The following is a 22,010-nucleotide window of genomic DNA, read 5'->3' as shown; positions in this document are numbered from 1 at the left end:
GGAGCATCGTCCCGGTTGGATGCTGTGAGCAGGCTGCAGCCAGCTCCTGGGCTGACAGCACGGGGGGCAGCAGGCAGGGACAGAGGCAGAGTCAGCACTGGAGAGGCTGGAAGGCACCTCTGGAGACACCCTAGTCCAGGGCCCGCTCGAGCAGGGTCAGCGACGGGACCGTGTCCGGTTGGGTCTCGGCTATCTCCGAGGATGGAGACTCCACCACCTCTCTGGGCAGCCTGTGACAGTGTTTGACCACCCTCAGTTTTAGAGGAAAAGAAAGAAAGCTTTTTCTTGTGTTCAGAGGGGATTTCCTTCATTTCAGTTTGTGCCCATCGCCTCTTGTCCTGCCACTGGGCACCACGGGGAAGAGCCTGGCTCCATCTTCTCCGCACCCGCCATTAGGTCTTTATACACATTGGTAAGATCCCCCTGAGCCTTCTCGTCTCCAGGCTGAACAGTTCCATCTCTCCCCGCCTCTCCTCGTAGGGAAGATGCTCCAGTCCCTTCCTCACCTTTGTGGACCTTCTCTCCAGTACGTCCATGTCTCTCTTGTACTGGGGCGCCCGGACGGGACCCAGCACCCGGATGCGTCCCAGCAGGGCTGAGCAGAGGGGAAGGATCCCCTCCCTCCAGCTCCTTCCCGGAGGCTGGTGGCCATCCTTGCCCTGAAGATGCCTTGCTGGGTCACGGCCAACGTGGCCATCCAGGGAGCCAGACCTGGGGGACGCGGGTGTGAATTTGTGGGGTGCTTTCCCCCGGCACCTGCACGAGCGGGCGATAGGCAGCAGCAGGGGGTTCGGCCGCGGCCAGAGCACCCCCGAATGCAAAGGCAGGGGTGTGCAGGCAGGGAACCTGCCCTGCCAGGGCGCCGGGGGTGCTGGCAGCCCACCCATCCTTGGGGGCGTGCGGTGTGTGGCTAGGACTTCTTGGGACTGCGTAGAGAAGGGTATTTGGACTTTCTTATTTATTTAACTTCTTGGTCGAAACTGTGCTTTCTCTCTTATCTTCCCGATACCCAGCCTGTGTGCCCAGGTCACTGCTTTCTGGTTAATTTGATGTCGTTAAACAGATCTAAATAAACCTTCAGTCCTGATTGGCTTCAGCGATGTGATCGGAAAAGTTTATTTCCCCGTGGCTGCTGGCAACAGTGCCGGTGCCCCGGGAGCCTTTCCAGGGCAGCGCGGAGCGAGCATCCCCCCACCATGCCGGAGAGGGCCTGATCTGCTCTGCCTGCCCTTGTCCTGCCAGGGACCGGTGCTGGGTTTTTCAAGGACAAAGGCCTTTTCTGTGACCACCTCGTGTCTCTTATCAGCGGTGGCCAGCAGCAGGGCACCGTCGGGGCTTGACGCATCCCCGGGGGCAGCGTGATGCAACGCCCTGCAATCGGAGCAGGCACAAGTTTCCCGTGAAACCGCGGGGTCGGGGCCGGCTGGCCAGACAGCAGCTCACGGAGAGGGACTTGGCCTGGGGGTCCTGGGGGATTGCAAGTGGCCTACAAGTCATCAGCATGTCCTTCCAGCTGTCCCACGTCACAGACCTTTGCCGGGAACATCTGGCGTCTCTTCTCAGTCATGTTCAACAGCGGTGGTGGGCACTTCCCTGGATGTCCCATGACGATACTTCCCCGGGGCACCACCAGCCTCTCCAGCTGCCCAGCGCACAGCCCGAGCCAGAAGCCCTCGATGGAGGTGACCGCAGGCCCTCCTTGCTGTGACCACCATCTTCTCCAGGCGACGTAAGTCCCATCCCTGAGCTCCAGCCAAGTAGAGCACCAGAGGGACATCACCTCCTCTGTGGTTCTCACCTCACCGGGAACCAACGTCCCTCCGTTCCTCATGGTTCAATGGAGGCAGAAGAGCTCCAAAGGCGGGTTGGAGACCCCACGTTCATCTTCCAGCTCCACTTTCCCCCTAGCCTGTGCTATTGCACCCCAACTTGAGGTGGCGTTGCAATGGGGATGGGTTGGGTGTCTCCCAGTATCCCCCTCATATTTCCCTGTTTCTGGTTAGGACAGAGGGCTGCAACGTTGCCAGGGCTGAGGAGCAACATGGGGGCAGTTCTGCTCTGAAGTCCTCACACTGGTTTTGGGTAGTTGTGTTTGCCTATGTTTTGGGGAACAGGGTGCCCGGCAGCTGCTTTCATAGATGCCATGGTTGCCCTTCCCAGAAATTGAGACATTCGGAGGCTTTTGGCCCAGAGCCAGAGTGAGCACTGGGTCCCATCTGCCCAAAGCGGGGCTGAACCCCATGGGACCCCCCACCTGCCCTGGGCAGCAGCTGGCCGTCAGCCCTGCGAGGACACACAAGCGACATTGCCCGGAGCAGTGTGGATGCAGTGCAGAGCAGGGTTGGTGCTGAGCCCACGGGAGGTGCAATGAGATCTTCAGGTCTCCGGCTGCTGATCTGGCATTTGGGAAAGCCCCACCCCGACCCCTATCCTCATGGGGAGCGCGTCAGCCATGGCTCAGGAAGGTGGAAGGTGCCACCACACGTGTCCCCACGTGTCCCCATGTCATCCCTGACACCTCCTGCTGTCAGATCCCCCGATGTCTCTGTCTCCACAGACACCACCAGGACTGTCCTTGTCCTTGCTCAAACCCACCCAGAACCCCCTCAGAGGTGGGGTGTCCCTCGATCCGGCCTCCGCTGCCCCCTCCAGAGCCCCTTTCCCCCCGCCTTCCATCTAGTGGGCCACAGGTGGCTGGGGACCATGTCCCCACTGCCTGTGAACGGGGAGGACAGGCTGAAGCCAACGTGGTCTCAACAGCCCGGAGAAATGGCCTGAACAGGCAAAAAGACATGTGAACCTCCAACACAGCCCAAATCAGGACATGGGGCTGGGGGTTCTGGGGTTGGTTGCTTTCTAGAGGTGCTGAGACCTGTATCTCTGCTGGCCCTTGGGGATGGTCCCCAGGCTCAGCCCCACTTGGGGCAGCTCCGGGGCAGAAACCCCGATGGCGGGGGGAAAGGCATGGGGAGCTGTGGGGTACAGGGCAGCATCAGCAGCCACGGGACACCCCCAGGGAGGTGTTTAAGGAGAACTGTGAACCTGGTGACTATATCTCTTGCGTGGGCTGATGTCAACCATCTTCCCTTCTGGGAGCACACCAGGGGGTTCAGAAGGAAGTTTTGAAGGATAAGGGTGGTGAGATGCTGGAACAGCTTGCCTGGAGAAGTTGTGGATGCCCCATCCCTGGAAGTGTTCAAGTTTGACAGGGCTTTGAGCAACCTGATCTAATGAAAGATGTCCCTGCCAATGGCAGGGGCCTTGGACTAGATGGTCTTTGAAGGTCCCTTCCAACCCAAACCATCCCATGACTTTGTGATTCTTTGTCCCTTCAAATTCCCCATTGTTGCACGGGAAAGTCCCCTCCCGGCAGAGCCAGTGTTCCCCTGCCCCACACCAGGGCCCCCTCCAAGGTCTCCGGCCGGGGGAAAGCACCACACTGACAATGGCTTGACAGGGCTTGTTTTATTAGCAAAGGGCAGAGAAAACACCCCTTGGAGTCCAGGTACCAGCTGGAACGGGGCTCGGCAGTCGCAGGGGAACTTCGGAGGTTGGGGCCACCACGCAATACCACCACCTTCGTACCACTCTTTGAAAATAAAGAGGAGGGCACGGGGCATGCAGCTCTTCCAATGGACCTCCCAGCACGACCAGACGCTTCTTCCTATGAGGATAAGGCACCGTCTGGTTCTCGGGTGGTTGCAACTGTCGCTGGCGTGCAGTCCCAGCACTTGGAGATCAGCTGCCGCGGTGCGGGGAGGGCGAGCGGGGCTGGGGAAGAGCCCGTGATGGTCAGCGATGGGGACGTCCTCTCCTTCGTGCCACCAGCACCCATCCTGCAACGACAGCTGTCCTTAACTCCGAAGGCCATCCCGGGGAGATACGTGGGCCACCAGCCCTGGGTCCGTAGACCCCGAACCCCCAAAGTCTCTGCACAGAGGGATGGGATGAGTCCCCTCCTTCAGCATGGAGATGGAAATCTGCCACATTTGAGGGGACAGCCTTCATGTCGAGGCACTTCCCAGGAGGTCCCCACCCCTGCAGTGCTGGGGACCTCCCCGTGGCCATCGGCCACCCCTTCCGCGGTGCCCCTGATCTCCGCGTCCCCCCAGCTCTTACCTGGCAGCCAGGGCAGGGTCACCAGCTGGGCTGCCCCTCGCTGGGGCTGATCTGCTCCAGGATCTGGCTGTACCTCCGGGTGAGGGCATTGGTGTCCCTGGTGAGGTGGGTGAGGACCTGCTGCAAGCCGGCCAGGTGGTGGGACAGGCGCTCCTCCAGCTGGGCGTCCATGGTGTCACTGTCGTCCGAGGACGCATCGGTGTCGGTGCTGGTCTGGCTCTGGTCGTTGACAGAGGCCAGGCCTTTCTCCACCACGGGCTTGATGGCCTTGAGGAGCTGGTAGCGCTCGTAGAGGTCCGTGTGGCCGCTCTCGTCCGGGGCCGCCCCCTCCTGCTGCGGGAAGACCCCTCGGAGCAGGCTGGGGAACATCACCTCCTGCTCCATCTTCTGGGTGGCCGAGAAGTACTGCTCCATGGCCCCGCTCTCACGACTCTGGTAGTGCTGGTCTGGGCTCTTCTCGGGGTGCTGCCTGCTCCCCGTCCCTGCGGAGGGCTTTTTATGCGGGGCCGGGGCATGTCCCTCCCCTGCTGTCCTCTGCTGTCCTCTCCTGCCAGCCCCGGGCCGGGCTGGACGGCCGTGGGGCCGGGCTTGGCTCCAGCCCAGCTGGGGCTTGGCCACACCATGTCCCGACTCTGTGCAATCCGTCCTGGTCCAGCCTCCCCGTGGCCTTTGCCCGAGCTGGCCGGGGGTCCCGCTGCATCCGCAGGCAGGGAGCGGGGCAGTGAGGAGGGGAGGTGCCCGGGGCCTCTCCTTACCCGTCCCATATCCCCCGACACAATGGCTTCTGGGGAACTGGGAGAGCGGAGCCAGCTCCTGCCCGCCAGTGCAGGCAGGCTGCAGGCAGCAGTGCTGCCAGGGGGGCCGTCACCTCTCCCCCTTTCTTGCTGCCATGCGCTCCAGACGTGAACCCTCCAGGGACATTGAGCAACCCCCTTCTGCAGACATATGGAAAATCTCACTGGGGATGCGTTGCAACGTGGGGTCCCACGTGGGGGCCTGGGGACACTGCAGCCAGCTGGTGCCCAGCCACAGGGGTCCACAGAAAACATTCCCTTCTCCCGGGCTCTCCCCCAGCCAGGCAGGGACAGGGATGCGGATGCAGATGGGGACGTGACACCATGATGTGAAACTCCTACGTCCACGGCACGGAGCCATCGCTGCCCATGGAGGAGTTCAGATGTGGCCGTCCCCTACTGCCCCTGTCCTGGGGCAGAGCGCATGGCTGGGCCACAGCCAGCACTGCCCGTCCCCGCGTGTCCCTGCGGCATGTGGCAATGGGGGAAGATTGTTCTATTTGGGGAAAGGCCACTGGGTCCCTCATCGATTGTGCAACCTGCGGTGGTGGCAGTTCTCCCACTGTCCCCATGTGTCCCAGCCAGGTGCCCACACTGACGCCTGCCTTCTCCTGCCCAGACCTGTCCCCACCACACCTCTTCTAGAATCATAGAATCATTTTGGTTGGAAAAGATCCTTAAGATCATTGAGTCCAGCTGTTAACCAAACGCTACCAAGTCCACCACTAAACCATGTCCCTAAGTGCCTCATCTACATGTCTTTTAAATACCTCCAGGGATGGCAACTCAACCACCTCCCTGGGCAGCCTGTTCCAACCATTGACAACCCCTTCAGTGAAGAAATTTTTCCTAGTATCCAATCTAAACCTCTCCTGGCGCAATTTGAGGCCGTTTCCTCTTGTCCTGTCACTTGTTACTTTGAAAAAGAGACCAACACCCACCTCACCACAACCCCCTTTCAGGTAGTTGTAGAGAGCATTAAGGTGTCCCCTCAGCCTCCTTTTCTCTTGTCCCTTGCCAGGTGTCCTTGGCATCTCTGGGTGTCCTGCCATGGGACCCTGTGTGTGGGTGCTGCTGGCCCCGTGCAGGTGCCAGCCGGGAGCTTGGCCATGTTGTGAGTCTGGGCCACTGTGGAGCTGCTGGGAGGTGCAGGGACATAGCAGAGCTCTGGGGGCAGAAGGACACTGGGGACATTCCGTCCCCCTGCTCCCTTGTTTTAGCTTTGGCATCATCCTCCAGAGCTGACACAGCGCTTGGGGCAGCAGGTCAGGGGGTTATGGGGGCTCTGCAGCCCCAGGTCACTCCCCAGCGCCCCGTCCCTGGGATGTGAATCATCCCCAAACCCTCCCTGTGCCTCTGGGGACTTCATCAGCCAAAAAAGAGCTCCCCACATCCCACTGGGAGAGGTCAGGGGGAGCCGCCACCACCAGCAGTGATGGCAGGAGCAGGGGGAGAGGGGCCAGGACTGGAGCCTGGCACAGCCACCGCAGGGTTGCAGCAGGGCTGGGACCAGGCTGAGCAAAACGGGGTGCCCAGCCCTGGGTGGGGGCCCAGGGAAGGCTGCTCAGGGCCATCAGGGACCCCGGGAGGTGCAATGAGATCCTCAGGTCTCTGCTGCCACAGACCTGGTGTTTGGGCAAGCCTCCCCCGACCCACCATCCTGCTGGGAAGCCCATCCCCAGCCACAGCTCAGACGGGGAAAATGCCACTACACGTGTCCCTGAGTGTCCCCATGTCATCCCCGGCACCTCCTGCTGTCACATCCCCCCATGGCACCACTGAGAGGCAGGGGGACCAAAGTTCCACAGCCCCTGGGGTGCTGAGCACAGCCGTGCCCCGGGCTGTCCCTAGCCCAGCTACCCCAGGGAAAGGTGGAGATACTGGGTCAGAGTTGTCCCCATGGGCTGAGGACATGTCTGGGGTGGGACCTCATGTCCCAGGGAGTCGTGGCACCAAGCCCCCTCCCAGAAGTTGGCTGGGGTGACACCTGCCCATATGTCTCCACGGGGAAGGACAGCTCCCAGCAGAGGTTGATGGCTGTCACCACAGGCTGCAGACCAACATGTCCTCCAATGAACCCCACAGTGAAGCTCCAGCCCCAAGGCAGATCCATGCCCCCACCCTGGGGGGACACTATGATGTCCCTGCACCTCCAGGAAGCTCCATGGTGGCCCAGACGCCCCAAGAACACAGGGCTGACAGTGCCGGCACACCTCAGTGCAGTGCTGGTCCGCATGGCAGGACACTCAGAAACCCTGGGGACATCCGGAAAGGGACAAGAGGGGCGGTGGGGGCAGGTCTGGTGGGGAAAGGGGAGGCAGCAGCACAGGCAACTGGCTGGGACACGTGGGAATGGTGGGAGAGCTGCCAGCACCGAGGGTTGCAAAATGGACCAGGGACCCTACAGCCTTTCCCTAAATAGGACAATCTTCCCCGATTGCCACACGCTGCAGGGACACGTGGGGACGAGCAGTGCTGGCTGTGGCCCAGCCGTGGCCTCTGCCCCAGGACGGGGTCAGTGGGGGTGGTGGTTTGTCCTTGCTCCCCCATGGGCAGTGATGGCTCCATGCGGCGGCTGCGGGAGTTTTCTGTCTTGGCGTTTGGTTCCATCCCCGTCCCCATCCCGTGTCCCCAGGCCCCCACGTGGGACCCCACGTTGCAGCGCATCCCCAGTGAGATTTTCCATACGTCTGCAGAATGTCCCCAGAGGGTTCACGTCTGGAGCGCATGGCAGCAAGAAAGGGGGAGAGGTGACGGCCCCCCTGGCAGCACTGCTGCCTGCAGCCTGCCTGCACTGGCGGGCAGGAGCTGGCTCCGCTCTCCCAGTTCCCCAGAAGCCATTGTGTCGGGGGATATGGGACGGGTAAGGAGAGGCCCCGGGCACCTCCCCTCCTCGCTGCCCCGCTCCCTGCCTGGGGACGCAGCGGGACCCCCGGCCAGCTCGGGCAAAGGCCACGGGGAGGCTGGACCAGGATGGATTGCACAGAGTCGGGACATGGTGTGGCCAAGCCCCAGCTGGGCTGGAGCCAAGCCCGGCCCCACGGCCGTCCAGCCCGGCCCGGGGCTGGCAGGAGAGGACAGCAGAGGACAGCAGGGGAGGGACGTGCCCCGGCCCCGCATAAAAAGCCCTCCGCAGGGACGGGGAGCAGGCAGCACCCCGAGAAGAGCCCAGACCAGCACTACCAGAGTCGTGAGAGCGGGGCCATGGAGCAGTACTTCTCGGCCACCCAGAAGATGGAGCAGGAGGTGATGTTCCCCAGCCTGCTCCGAGGGGTCTTCCCGCAGCAGGAGGGGGCGGCCCCGGACGAGAGCGGCCACACGGACCTCTACGAGCGCTACCAGCTCCTCAAGGCCATCAAGCCCGTGGTGGAGAAAGGCCTGGCCTCTGTCAACGACCAGAGCCAGACCAGCACCGACACCGACGCGTCCTCGGACGACAGTGACACCATGGACGCTCAGCTGGAGGAGCGCCTGTCCCACCACCTGGCCGGCTTGCAGCAGGTCCTCACCCACCTCACCAGGGACACCAACGCCCTCACCCGGAGGTACAGCCAGATCCTGGAGCAGATCAGCCCCAGCGAGGGGCAGCCCAGCTGGTGACCCTGCCCCGGCTGCCAGGTAAGAGCTGGGGGGACGCGGAGATCAGGGGCACCGCGGAAGGGGTGGCCGATGGCCACGGAGAGGTCCCCAGCACTGCAGGGGTGGGGACCTCCTGGGAAGTGCCTCGACATGAAGGCTGTCCCCTCAAATGTGGCAGATTTCCATCTCCATGCTGAAGGAGGGGACTCATCCCATCCCTCTGTGCAGAGACTTTGGGGGTTCGGGGTCTACGGACCCAGGGCTGGTGGCCCACGTATCTCCCCGGGATGGCCTTCGGAGTTAAGGACAGCTGTCGTTGCAGGATGGGTGCTGGTGGCACGAAGGAGAGGACGTCCCCATCGCTGACCATCACGGGCTCTTCCCCAGCCCCGCTCGCCCTCCCCGCACCGCAGCAGCTGATCTCCAAGTGCTGGGACTGCACGCCAGCGATGGTTGCGACCACCCGAGAACCAGACGGTGCCTTATCCTCATAGGAAGAAGCGTCTGGTCGTGCTGGGAGGTCCACTGGAAGAGCCGCATGCCCCGTGCCCTCCTCTTTATTTTCAAAGAGTGGTACGAAGGTGGTGGTATTGCGTGGTGGCCCCAACCTCCGAAGTTCCCCTGCGACTGCCGAGCCCCGTTCCAGCTGGTACCTGGACTCCAAGGGGTGTTTTCTCTGCCCTTTGCTAATAAAACAAGCCCTGTCAAGCCATTGTCAGTGTGGTGCTTTCCCCCGGCCGGAGACCTTGGAGGGGGCCCTGGTGTGGGGCAGGGGAACACTGGCTCTGCCGGGAGGGGACTTTCCCGTGCAACAATGGGGAATTTGAAGGGACAAAGAATCACAAAGTCATGGGATGGTTTGGGTTGGAAGGGACCTTCAAAGACCATCTAGTCCAAGGCCCCTGCCATTGGCAGGGACATCTTTCATTAGATCAGGTTGCTCAAAGCCCTGTCAAACTTGAACACTTCCAGGGATGGGGCATCCACAACTTCTCCAGGCAAGCTGTTCCAGCATCTCACCACCCTTATCCTTCAAAACTTCCTTCTGAACCCCCTGGTGTGCTCCCAGAAGGGAAGATGGTTGACATCAGCCCACGCAAGAGATATAGTCACCAGGTTCACAGTTCTCCTTAAACACCTCCCTGGGGGTGTCCCGTGGCTGCTGATGCTGCCCTGTGCCCCACAGCTCCCCATGCCTTTCCCCCCGCCATCGGGGTTTCTGCCCCGGAGCTGCCCCAAGTGGGGCTGAGCCTGGGGACCATCCCCAAGGGCCAGCAGAGATACAGGTCTCAGCACCTCTAGAAAGCAACCAACCCCAGAACCCCCAGCCCCATGTCCTGATTTGGGCTGTGTTGGAGGTTCACATGTCTTTTTGCCTGTTCAGGCCATTTCTCCGGGCTGTTGAGACCACGTTGGCTTCAGCCTGTCCTCCCCGTTCACAGGCAGTGGAGACATGGTCCCCAGGCACCTGTGGCCCACTAGATGGAAGGCGGGGGGAAAGGGGCTCTGGAGGGGGCAGCGGAGGGCCGGATCGAGGGACACCCCACCTCTGAGGGGGTTCTGGGTGGGTTTGAGCAAGGACAAGGACAGTCCTGGTGGTGTCTGCGGAGACAGAGACGTCGGGGGATCTGACAGCAGGAGGTGCCAGGGATGACATGGGGACACGTGGGGACACGTGTGGTGGCACCTTCCACCTTCCTGAGCCATGGCTGACGCGCTCCCCATGAGGATAGGGGTCGGGGTGGGGCTTTCCCAAATGCCAGATCAGCAGCCGGAGACCTGAAGATCTCATTGCACCTCCCGTGGGCTCAGCACCAACCCTGCTCCGCACTGCATCCACACTGCTCCGGGCAATGTCGCTTGTGTGTCCTCGCAGGGCTGACGGCCAGCTGCTGCCCAGGGCAGGTGGGGGGTCCCATGGGGTTCAGCCCCGCTTTGGGCAGATGGGACCCAGTGCTCACTCTGGCTCTGGGCCAAAAGCCTCCGAATGTCTCAATTTCTGGGAAGGGCAACCATGGCATCTATGAAAGCAGCTGCCGGGCACCCTGTTCCCCAAAACATAGGCAAACACAACTACCCAAAACCAGTGTGAGGACTTCAGAGCAGAACTGCCCCCATGTTGCTCCTCAGCCCTGGCAACGTTGCAGCCCTCTGTCCTAACCAAAAACAGGGAAATATGAGGGGGATACTGGGAGACACCCAACCCATCCCCATTGCAACGCCACCTCAAGTTGGGGTGCAATAGCACAGGCTAGGGGGAAAGTGGAGCTGGAAGATGAACGTGGGGTCTCCAACCCGCCTTTGGAGCTCTTCTGCCTCCATTGAACCATGAGGAACGGAGGGACGTTGGTTCCCGGTGAGGTGAGAACCACAGAGGAGGTGATGTCCCTCTGGTGCTCTACTTGGCTGGAGCTCAGGGATGGGACTTACGTCGCCTGGAGAAGATGGTGGTCACAGCAAGGAGGGCCTGCGGTCACCTCCATCGAGGGCTTCTGGCTCGGGCTGTGCGCTGGGCAGCTGGAGAGGCTGGTGGTGCCCCGGGGAAGTATCGTCATGGGACATCCAGGGAAGTGCCCACCACCGCTGTTGAACATGACTGAGAAGAGACGCCAGATGTTCCCGGCAAAGGTCTGTGACGTGGGACAGCTGGAAGGACATGCTGATGACTTGTAGGCCACTTGCAATCCCCCAGGACCCCCAGGCCAAGTCCCTCTCCGTGAGCTGCTGTCTGGCCAGCCGGCCCCGACCCCGTGGTTTCACGGGAAACTTGTGCCTGCTCCGATTGCAGGGCGTTGCATCACGCTGCCCCCGGGGATGCGTCAAGCCCCGACGGTGCCCTGCTGCTGGCCACCGCTGATAAGAGACACGAGGTGGTCACAGAAAAGGCCTTTGTCCTTGAAAAACCCAGCACCGGTCCCTGGCAGGACAAGGGCAGGCAGAGCAGATCAGGCCCTCTCCGGCATGGTGGGGGGATGCTCGCTCCGCGCTGCCCTGGAAAGGCTCCCGGGGCACCGGCACTGTTGCCAGCAGCCACGGGGAAATAAACTTTTCCGATCACATCGCTGAAGCCAATCAGGACTGAAGGTTTATTTAGATCTGTTTAACGACATCAAATTAACCAGAAAGCAGTGACCTGGGCACACAGGCTGGGTATCGGGAAGATAAGAGAGAAAGCACAGTTTCGACCAAGAAGTTAAATAAATAAGAAAGTCCAAATACCCTTCTCTACGCAGTCCCAAGAAGTCCTAGCCACACACCGCACGCCCCCAAGGATGGGTGGGCTGCCAGCACCCCCGGCGCCCTGGCAGGGCAGGTTCCCTGCCTGCACACCCCTGCCTTTGCATTCGGGGGTGCTCTGGCCGCGGCCGAACCCCCTGCTGCTGCCTATCGCCCGCTCGTGCAGGTGCCGGGGGAAAGCACCCCACAAATTCACACCCGCGTCCCCCAGGTCTGGCTCCCTGGATGGCCACGTTGGCCGTGACCCAGCAAGGCATCTTCAGGGCAAGGATGGCCACCAGCCTCCGGGAAGGAGCTGGAGGGAGGGGATCCTTCCCCTCTGCTCAGCCCTGCTGGGACGCATCCGGGTGCTGGGTCCCGTCCGGGCGCCCCAGTACAAGAGAGACATGGACGTACTGGAGAGAAGGTCCACAAAGGTGAGGAAGGGACTGGAGCATCTTCCCTACGAGGAGAGGCGGGGAGAGATGGAACTGTTCAGCCTGGAGACGAGAAGGCTCAGGGGGATCTTACCAATGTGTATAAAGACCTAATGGCGGGTGCGGAGAAGATGGAGCCAGGCTCTTCCCCGCGTTGCCCAGTGGCAGGACAAGAGGCGATGGGCACAAACTGAAATGAAGGAAATCCCCTCTGAACACAAGAAAAAGCTTTCTTTCTTTTCCTCTAAAACTGAGGGTGGTCAAACACTGTCACAGGCTGCCCAGAGAGGTGGTGGAGTCTCCATCCTCGGAGATAGCCGAGACCCAACCGGACACGGTCCCGTCGCTGACCCTGCTCGAGCGGGCCCTGGACTAGGGTGTCTCCAGAGGTGCCTTCCAGCCTCTCCAGTGCTGACTCTGCCTCTGTCCCTGCCTGCTGCCCCCCGTGCTGTCAGCCCAGGAGCTGGCTGCAGCCTGCTCACAGCATCCAACCGGGACGATGCTCCACCGGGCCCGGGCGCAGGTTGGGATGTCGGCAGGGCTGCTTTCGGTGGTCTCCAACAGGCTTTGCCTCCTGCCATTGCCCCTCCAGGGTCTCTCCCTCACGCTCGGAGCTTGCGTGCTTCCTTTCAGGCTGACACCTTCTTGGTTTGAGAAGTCCCTTTCATAATTCCCTGGTCACTATTTAATCCAGCTGATGGTCAACTTCCTCCTTTACACAACCAGTTTGGGGCAAACACCCTTCAGACAAGTATCACCTCTTCGTTATCACCTTCTTCTTTTAGCAGGGGTTGTTATCAAGGCCATTAGCCGAGGGTGGGCTGAATGAGCCCCCCGCACCAGACCGGAACGAGGAGGGTGGCTGGGACAGGGCTTGCGAGGGAGTCCCCCTCTCCAGAAAAAACATCACTTGGCCTCCTTCCTCCCTCCTCAACACTGCCCAAATCAAGGCAGCTTTCCCATGGTGCTGCCTGCAGCCTGCCTGCACTGGTGGGCAGGCACTGGACCCACTCTCCTGGGGCTCCGGGAGCAGTGGGGATGGTGGGGACAGGACAGAACTGGACAGGAGAGGCCCCGGGCACCTCCCCTCCTCGCTGCCCCGCTCCCTGCCTGCAGATGCAGCGGGACCCCCGGCCAGCTCGGGCAAAGGCCACGGGGAGGCTGGACCAGGACGGATTGCACAGAGTCGGGACATGGTGTGGCCAAGCCCCAGCTGGGCTGGAGCCAAGCCCGGCCCCACGGCCGTCCAGCCCGGCCCGGGGCTGGCAGGAGAGGACAGCAGAGGACAGCAGGGGAGGGACGTGCCCCGGCCCCGCATAAAAAGCCCTCCGCAGGGACGGGGAGCAGGCAGCACCCCGAGAAGAGCCCAGACCAGCACTACCAGAGTCGTGAGAGTGGGGCCATGGAGCAGTACTTCTCGGCCACCCAGAAGATGGAGCAGGAGGTGATGTTCCCCAGCCTGCTCCGAGGGGTCTTCCCGCAGCAGGAGGGGGCGGCCCCGGACGAGAGCGGCCACACAGACCTCTACGAGCGCTACCAGCTCCTCAAGGCCATCAAGCCCGTGGTGGAGAAAGGCCTGGCCTCTGTCAACGACCAGAGCCAGACCAGCACTGATGCCGACACAGCCTCAGATGAGGGTGCAGGCAGCAACCTGGAAGAGCGCCTGTCCCATCATGTCAACGGCTTGCAGCAGGTTCTGACCGACCTCACCAAAAACACCAAAGCCCTCACCCGGAGGTACAGCCAGATCCTGGAGCAGATCAACCTCAGTGAAGATCAGTCTAGCTCTTGAACCTGCACCCCCAGCCTCCGAGGTAAGAGCCTGGGGAGTTGCAGCACCAAGGACAAGCTGACTGAGGGGTAACATACTTTGCTCTCTTGCCCCATCAGCTGGGTGGCTTTCCAATGTTTGCATCATACCCCCAAATCCCAGGAGTTATGAGTCTGCACTTCATTGCTCAACAGATACATCCTCCTGGATTTTTCTTTCTCAATTGCCCACTGGTGTAAGCTGTGCCACTGAGCAAAGGTCATTTTGTGAGGTCCACATTGTCCCCAAGACTCCCCAGATTGCAACATAGGCAATGTCTGGCTGCTGTTGGGCATACACAAAGATCCCAGGGAGAAAAGGGCTGCCTGGTTGAAGGACCCTGAGGTCTGGACTCCAGGAGCTGCCAGACAATCATGCTCTGGCTGCTTCTCTTTTCTCTGTGATGGAAACCGCAACAGAGTCATTTTTAGGGAGCAATTTGGCACTTTCATGTCTCCAAATGTCTAAATTTGACACACCACCTGCAAACATCCCAGATACATCAACTCTCCACTAGCCTGGGGGATGGAAACCCATCCTCCATGCTGGCGGGACTTTCATCCCTGGGAACCTTTGGGCAGACATCCCTGTGCCCCACCAGAGACGGGGCTCATGGCCAAGCTCCTTGTAGTGAAATAAAGAGTGTAGAAAGGTGACAGCAACAACAGGGAGCATTAACAGGGACTTTGCAAGGTTAACTCTTGTTTTGGGGAAAACATGGCCAGGAATGAGGATGTCCAAGCCAAACCATGTTCATTATGCCCACAGGGTGATCTGTTGTCTGCAGCCCAGCCGCACTTTTTCTCCTGCACCAAGTCCCACCGAGGAACATCCTTCGTGAGCAGCACAGAGCTTGGCTGTCTGCCCACTGGGCACTGCCTATATCATCCAACTTGCCCTGCAGCCGATCCCACCGGCAACTTTGCTGCTTCGTTTCACCCCTGTCCCAGGGGGATTTTGCGGAGCAGAAATGAGTGTTTCATGTTATTGCTTTGTAGAAGGCATCTGTAACTTTGAAGCGATGCTTTTTTCTGCGTGTGCCTACGCCCCCTCCCCCCCCCCAGTCTCTTTGATAATGTAAATGAAAAACAAAGCCTTGTGCAAATGTGTCCTGTGTTTCCTAACAGCTGTCGCTTCTACATAGCTACTGTCCCCCAGCCCATGAGGATGAGGTGACCTTGGCTACCGAGGCCACGCTCCAGTGCAGGGATGTGAGCTGGGTTTCTCCAGCAGGGAGTTGGAATTGGGTTTGCATTGGGATGGATGTTCCCCCAGCCCTCTGGCTCTCACACCTTGCAAAAGCTTGGTGTAATCCTGCCATCATCCTGTGCTGGGTGCTGGAATCCCAACCTGCTGTCCAGCACCCTTCCTTACCTTCCCCAGCATCCCCTCCTCTCCTGGACTCCCAACTTCTCAGCTCCCCTACCCCATCAGTACCTGCCCATCCCTTCCCTTGGTCCACACTCATCCTGCCCTTCAGATGCAGCACCGTCTCCATCATACGCAGCCCTGGGGACAACGTGCCACAATCCCCACCAGCCCCAGCAATGCTGGGGGGCAATTTTGCCTCCTCCCCACTTGGCCATGGCACCCTCCAGAGCCAGGGTCAGAAGAGGAGGTGGGGATGCTCAGCTGGGGTGAGCGGGAAGGCAGGGCTTCGCTCACCTCGATCCCTGTGAGCTGTGGGGAGAGCAGGGTCAAAGCCCTAGTTGGGTGGGTGGGCAGGGGCTTGCAAGCCCTTCGCAGGGGTGTTGGAGCCCTCAGCACAGGCTGGGTCCCACCTCCAGGTGACTCCTTCCCTCCCAGACACACCACCTGGGGAAGTCCTACTGAGCTGGGCACTAGAGGGAGGTGTCCCCTTGTCTCTTCAAGCCATTTTAAAACAAATTCAACTGTTGAAACAGTGCTGCTTTGACTAAACAAACACTGGTCCTCCATCAGCTTTGCAGTTTTGATTAAAGAAACTGGAGATCTCTGAGCATCTGTGGTGAGAGGAAGATTGTGACCCTGCCCTGGACTGTAGGCTCCAGTTGTGTTGCGTGTGCTGCTGCACATGCTTTCTGAATTTGCCTTATCACGAGAGTGAAATAACATCCTTCAGACTGAAATCAGAGACTCATCAGCTCTAAAAGTCTCAGTCCAAAATGAGCAAATGTTCTGCAAATGGTTCCCCTGTTTTTTCCCATGACCTGGAGGCAGCTCCATGCCTTGGTCAGGGATTCACGTTCATGTTAACCCCCACAGTAGAGCCCTGATCACTCAGCAGCACTTTGAAGCTCTACAGCACTGTAAAGAAAGAGAAAGGCAGGAACTCCAACACTTGCTTTTATTTTAGTGAAATTCTAATAGCACAGAAAATAAAAGAGAAAACTTATTTCACAATTTAATAACAAAACACACTGCAGCTTCAAAGCATCCCCCCACCACACTCCCTGCCCTGACATTTTGAGCAATGGTATGCTGTCTCAAAATCAGTGACACTTAAATCTCTGTACAGTCTCAAAAACACCCCAGAAGCGTTGACTGATGGTGTTGGGCAAAAGCAAAAGACACACTATTTTTTGCCCAGTTTTCCCATTCATTCTTACCTTCCCTGAACCTTACCACCCACCAACGCTGAAAAGATAAGACTGTGCCGTGTAGGGCAATGGGACTGGGAAAGTGTCTCAGCAAGGAGGATAACTCGGGCCTCATGGTCCCACTATTGCTCTTCAGGCTTGTCCTGCTGTGGCCATGGGGAAAGACCCAAGGGCCGGAAGACCCAGGTCTGTCTGTAGCCCCTCTACCAACCAGGCAGAGGTCTGGGAAAAACTCCCATATCTTGCCCAACCATAGCTCTGAGGATGCTAATGTAAGGGGTAGAGAGGCTTTACCAGTTTGAAGTGTACGGTTGGTATTAAAACTTTATAACTGGGCATGTTTGGGTATCTCTGACGGATGCAGCAAAACACTGCAGCATCTGCAGCTCTCCTGGGCTTCGTTTTTTCCCTGTGTGCATCCATGTGATTAGATGAATATCTAGTCATTTGTTTAAGACAAAGACTTGTTGCCCCTTGTGAAGGGAATTCTCTTAAAATGTGCTATACAATCATTTTAAAGCTCAAAACAAGAATGCAAATAAAAAGGACTCCCACACATACCCGGGGACAAAAATACTTGTAAGATACATATGCACATCTTACGCAGAGATACACTCCATATGCATATATATATGTGCATACATGTTAATCTTTGTTTCAGACAAAACTTCTCATGGGGAGAGAGCAGACTCAGATTTTGAAGGAGGAGAATTTATGACATAGAATTCAGGAACTTGAACAGTATTTTTTTTGCCTAGCACTCCTTGTATGATTCTGGTCAACCTTTTGCCCATCTGGTCCTCAGCTTCCTCTTCTCCTTGCTTAAGAGTTAATGCTCATTCAGAGCTTTGACTTAGGGGGAAGACACGATGTGCAGAGCAAGGGCAATTTCTCATTTGCTGCATCTTGTTCTCCCAGGGTTTCTTAGAGAGAGACACTCCCAGAAAGGCCCAGCACTGCACAAGGACAAATTACGGTACCCATAAACCGTTGCTAATATTGTGTCCAAGCACCCATCAGGGAAACAGGGCAGGAAGGGATAGAAACCAGAGCTTATCATTGTACTGAAGCTCCCCAAAGGGAATAATGCATTTCCGCAACAGTGTGAACATTGGGAAATGCCCCTGTTCCACCCAGACTGAGCTGCTGTAATGTGGAAAGTGTGAGCAAAATGTGAGTAATATGTGAAATGAGGACTGTATAAACCATCTAATTGCGTGAACAGCCCAAGTCAAGGGAGGAGGTGCTGGAAAAAATACCCCTGAAACCATATATCCCTTTGGCAGGAGCATCTCACCAGGGGACAGGGATATCTGCCACTGACACCCAGAGGGAGTCCCAAAAGTGTAGATCCTTTCTCTAGGTCCCCAGCAGCTTATTTCCACAGCAGATGCCCAAGGATTTCCTCTTGATCGAAGCCTTGATCTCACAGGGTCCCAGAGATACACAGCCAAAGTCTGTCTTCTCTTTTCCTCCTTATTTCTGCATGTCTAGCTGGCAGCAAATGATCTTAACTCTCAGCCTTGCTTTTCCATGACCAGCCCAGCCTCTCCTCTCCTACCACCGGCTTGGGAGAAGTGAGTTGTAGCTTCAGCAACAAGACCAGGCATAAACCCACTGGTTGGGCTACCGCCCTTCATAGACTAAATTGAAATAATCCTCTTTTCTGCAGGTCGTCCTTTTTCTGACTAGATTGACAGCAGCAGCCTGAACTTGGACTGGAGACAATCCAGTGTCCCTCAAGATGGAGCAACCAACTGAATGGACCCATGCCAACACCTTCAATAGGACTGCTGTGTGACAGGGACCTGGGAATAGTGGCACTCATACACTCAGCTCTGCCCCACACCCTCCATGTGGCATGTCAAGAGTTGGGGGAGAGCTCAGGAAGGGAAAGCACATGAGGAGATAGAGAAAGATGGGCAAGAAGAGAGCACTGTTGCATCTAGTTTGGCTTCTTGTCCTGAGAAAGCCTACAACCTAAGCTGAATGTGATATAAACATGGGAAAGAAGTCAATGGGCACCAGCATCAGGAGAATAATGTGGTTTCTCAGGAATGTGGACACTCATGGGCCTGTTGGGTTGTTTTAACTGATGGCAATATGAGTGGTTAAGTCTGTATCCTGAGGATGCCCCCCCACATTCATCCACTGGGGATGGTGCATGCACTTGCTTGGCTAGGAAGCATTTTGCTCCCTTGGCTTTTGATGGTGTCCTGGGGCCTGTCCAAAGCCAGCTCAGATCTCGATACAAGCCACCAGCCATGCATTCCCCAGGTCCATGAAGGTGAGTGGAGCTGATAAACGGTTGGAAGGCAGCGGGTAGAAATGCCGACGGTGTTTGCACAGCACATGGCTGTTTGATTTAGGAGTGGCTCCTGGACTGCAGAGCCACCAGCCCAGTTGCACCAGTGCAATTCCTGAGCAGAGCTAAAGTAAACTGCTGATGGTTTTGCTTTTCAGCCACATCACACTTCGCCCCGCTATGCTAGAACTTTGCCCACATGCGAGTTTCCCTCTTGCTGGGCACTGCTGGCTCGACTAGGAACAAATCCCCAGGATCTGGCCATGCAGGACGCAGATGGAGTGATGTCAGTGAGAGCTGATGTGAGGACAGTGAGCTCTTAGATCCCAAGTGCTCGTGATTGGTGACAAAGAGACGCTTCACAAATTGCACAGGCTGGCTGCTGGTCACCAGAGCAACCTGCCAATTTGCAGGAGTCAGTGAATGTGCTTCAAAAGGCAAACCAAAAATCTGTTTTTCCTGTGACCTTTGCAAGAGACCTGGCTTGTCTTAGTGCATCCCCTGGCAAACTCCAGGACAGAGACAGGGATGCCCTGCAAAGTCCCAGCTGGAGTGAATACTATCCACATGGGAGTTCAGGAGAGCTGCGCCAAGTTTGTTGCCTCTCTTCTTTGCTAACCCATCCACCACTGTTCAAAATAACCTGGCTCATTCCCTGGCTTTCCACAGGAATGTCCTCCACTGAGATGCCCTGGAGCAGATGGGTCCTGGGAATCAGCTTCTTTAGGTGCCCCTTCCCTCGATTTATCATCACTCCCAGCAGTGATAATGCTAAGTGGCTGTAATACACCATGAATGGTGGAGACCAGCTATGGATCATGACCTCCATATTCCAGGCAAATGCTCCAGAGCAAAAGGGCTTTATACCCTCGAGAAACTTAGATACTGGAGAAGAGGGAATAAGAGGAGAAAGGCAAACAGGACCTGCTCCCAGCTGCTTCCTCACATCCAAACTTCTCATTTCCCTTCCTGTTTTAAGCATGTAATTCCTTTTTTTCCCCTTGGATTTAGTGTATTTACTTGTACTAGGGCATAAAACCCAAATCCGAACGTTGTTGATTTTCTTAAACAAAAGGTGCCAATTCAATGTGTTAAGGAAAGCTGTTAAAAATACTTTTATGAATAATACTCTTTTCCAAACTGATGTAGGTACCAACACAGAGATGTTCCAGTTCATTGTTATGTACGTATTTATACAATTTTCAAACAACATATATCTATTCCCCACAAAGCCACTGTCAAGTTATTCATTCTTTGGCAGACACAAAGTTCTCAGCATTAGTATGATTATTCTTATGATTCATACTGTGGTTGCTCGTACAAGGTCCAGGCACAGGCTAATCCTTTATGCAAAGACAGTGAAAGGATGGTCCCTGCCTGAAAGAGCTTACAGTCTTGGAAATATCGTTCTTCCATTAAAAAACATGTGGGCAAAGGGAAATCTACTCTTCAAGTGCCTACAAAAGAAATGTCAGGGCCAGCGGCCGCCCTAAGCAGAATAGGCAGGAGGCTTGAAGCATCGCTGTGCTCGAGGATTCGGGAGAGGAATGAAGAATATTTAACTGATTCTTCTTCCTTGTCCTCCTCATGGCTCCATGACCCATTTGGGCAGCTGGCCTCTCCAACAGGTCTCAGCAGCTTCTCCTTTGAGGACAGGACCTTGCTGATCCTGCTTGATCTCCTCTGCAAACATCCTTAGAGCTCTCTCTCGACAGCAAGCAGGTGGATCCCCAACAGACCACCAGTGTGCATCAGACGCAGCTTTAAAAGGTCCAAAGGATGAAGGATTTCAGGGATCCAGGCCAACTTGTTACAAATATAAAGCCCAACAGAGATCCTGGGTGGAAATTTCAGCTTAATACAAATCAAATCCCATTCCCCAAAGGGAGAAACCCCCCTAACCTCCCTGAAACAGCACAGCCGTGGCCAAGACCTCTCCAGGGGATGTGGAGCAGCAGCTACAATGGAGCTGCTGGTTGTGGGAATCCCAGGACCCTGGTCGCCGGAGGCTATGGAGACTTTCATGGTCTTGGCTTTTTATTTCCTTCCCAAGGGAAGAATGAAATTCAAACCAGTCTCAGCTAGCTGTTACCAGCAGCATGGACTGCTGAGAGCCTTGTCAGAGCTGCCTCTTCTGGTCCCCTCCAAAACCCTGATCCCACTTCTGCCTTTCATGTGCTGCTCCCCCACCCACTGGTTTCCTCAGCATGGCTTTGACCGTGGGGTAAAAGGAGGACTGACAAACTGCAAGAGTGACTGTTTCCACTTAGTTCAGGCACAGAGGGCTTTGATGCAGAGTCAGATGCCTGCCCAGCAAAGCTGTGACACCAAACAGGTCAGATGTGTGGTCCCAGTAATCCAGAATGCCACCTCTGGCATGACCACCTAAAAAAAAGGCTCCAAATCCCCATGGGCAGGCAGCGATATGCCAATGGCTTGGGCTGTGAGAAGTTCTTCCTAAGGCCTCTTTTGAAATCAGAGGAATCTGAGAGTTTAAATCAAATCCTTCTTGAAAAGGGGAAAAAAAAATCCAACTGGGAGTAATTTGTATAGCAGGACTGAAAAATGCCATCTTAAAGCAAGTCATGCAGTTGGTGGGATTAAAAAGTCCCAGAAGAAGCACAAATAATAACAATGAGACTTTTCACATACATGGTGACTTGCAGCCAAAATATTTCACAGACTTTCAGGCTGATTCTTTGTCCCATAATGTGCCAGTAAAAGTGGCCAAGATATAAAAAAGGAGTAAAAGAGCGGGGGAACCAGACCAGTATGTTCATCAGACTGAAGGACCAGCTGTGGTTGGCCTAGCAGCAGAAAAGAGTTGTGGACGTCAGCTAACAACTAGTCCTTTTACTGAAGTGGTGAGGATCTGCACTGCGGCATTGAAGGTTTGGCCTCAAATCCCATCAGCCACCCTTGATTCTGGTTTGCGGAAACCTTCCAGATGAGCTTTTGAACAAAGTAACCTCTTCTACTGCCCTAGTGAAAAGCTTGTGGGAGCAGAGAGGTGACAGTCCACCCGTCTATCCAGTTCTGCAGCTGCAGAAGGAAAGGTTATCACCTCCAGCATCAAACACGTGCCATATAGAACGAGTCTGAACTCCACCTCTCTCAGTTGTATCCAGGTTATTTTCTGAAGCACCTACATAAGCCAGTCCAAAGAATGGG

General features: G+C 56.9%; 2 protein-coding genes across 2 annotated transcripts; one reads left to right on the top strand and one right to left on the bottom strand.

Annotated features, from left to right (window-relative positions):
• Positions 1-4,137: 4,137 nt before the first annotated feature.
• Positions 4,138-4,556, bottom strand: LOC132318165 (thyroid hormone-inducible hepatic protein-like). Its single transcript, XM_059824519.1, has one exon. The coding sequence runs from the start codon at positions 4,531-4,533 to the stop codon at positions 4,138-4,140; it is 396 nt and encodes a 131-aa protein (XP_059680502.1). The 5' UTR covers positions 4,534-4,556.
• Positions 4,557-8,094: 3,538 nt separating this feature from the next.
• On the top strand, positions 8,095-8,967 carry LOC132318003 (thyroid hormone-inducible hepatic protein-like). Its single transcript, XM_059823937.1, has 2 exons — positions 8,095-8,531; positions 8,815-8,967. Exon 1 carries the CDS (start codon positions 8,118-8,120, stop codon positions 8,511-8,513), a length of 396 nt encoding a protein of 131 aa, XP_059679920.1. The 5' UTR covers positions 8,095-8,117; the 3' UTR covers positions 8,514-8,531; positions 8,815-8,967.
• The last annotated feature ends 13,043 nt before the right edge of the window (positions 8,968-22,010 follow it).

The sequence above is a fragment of the Gavia stellata genome, chromosome 1, assembly GCF_030936135.1.
Source record: "Gavia stellata isolate bGavSte3 chromosome 1, bGavSte3.hap2, whole genome shotgun sequence".
NCBI lineage: Eukaryota > Metazoa > Chordata > Aves > Gaviiformes > Gaviidae > Gavia > Gavia stellata.
The sequence above is the reverse complement of the archived record's forward strand: the minus strand, read 5'-3'. Positions and strand labels throughout refer to the sequence as shown.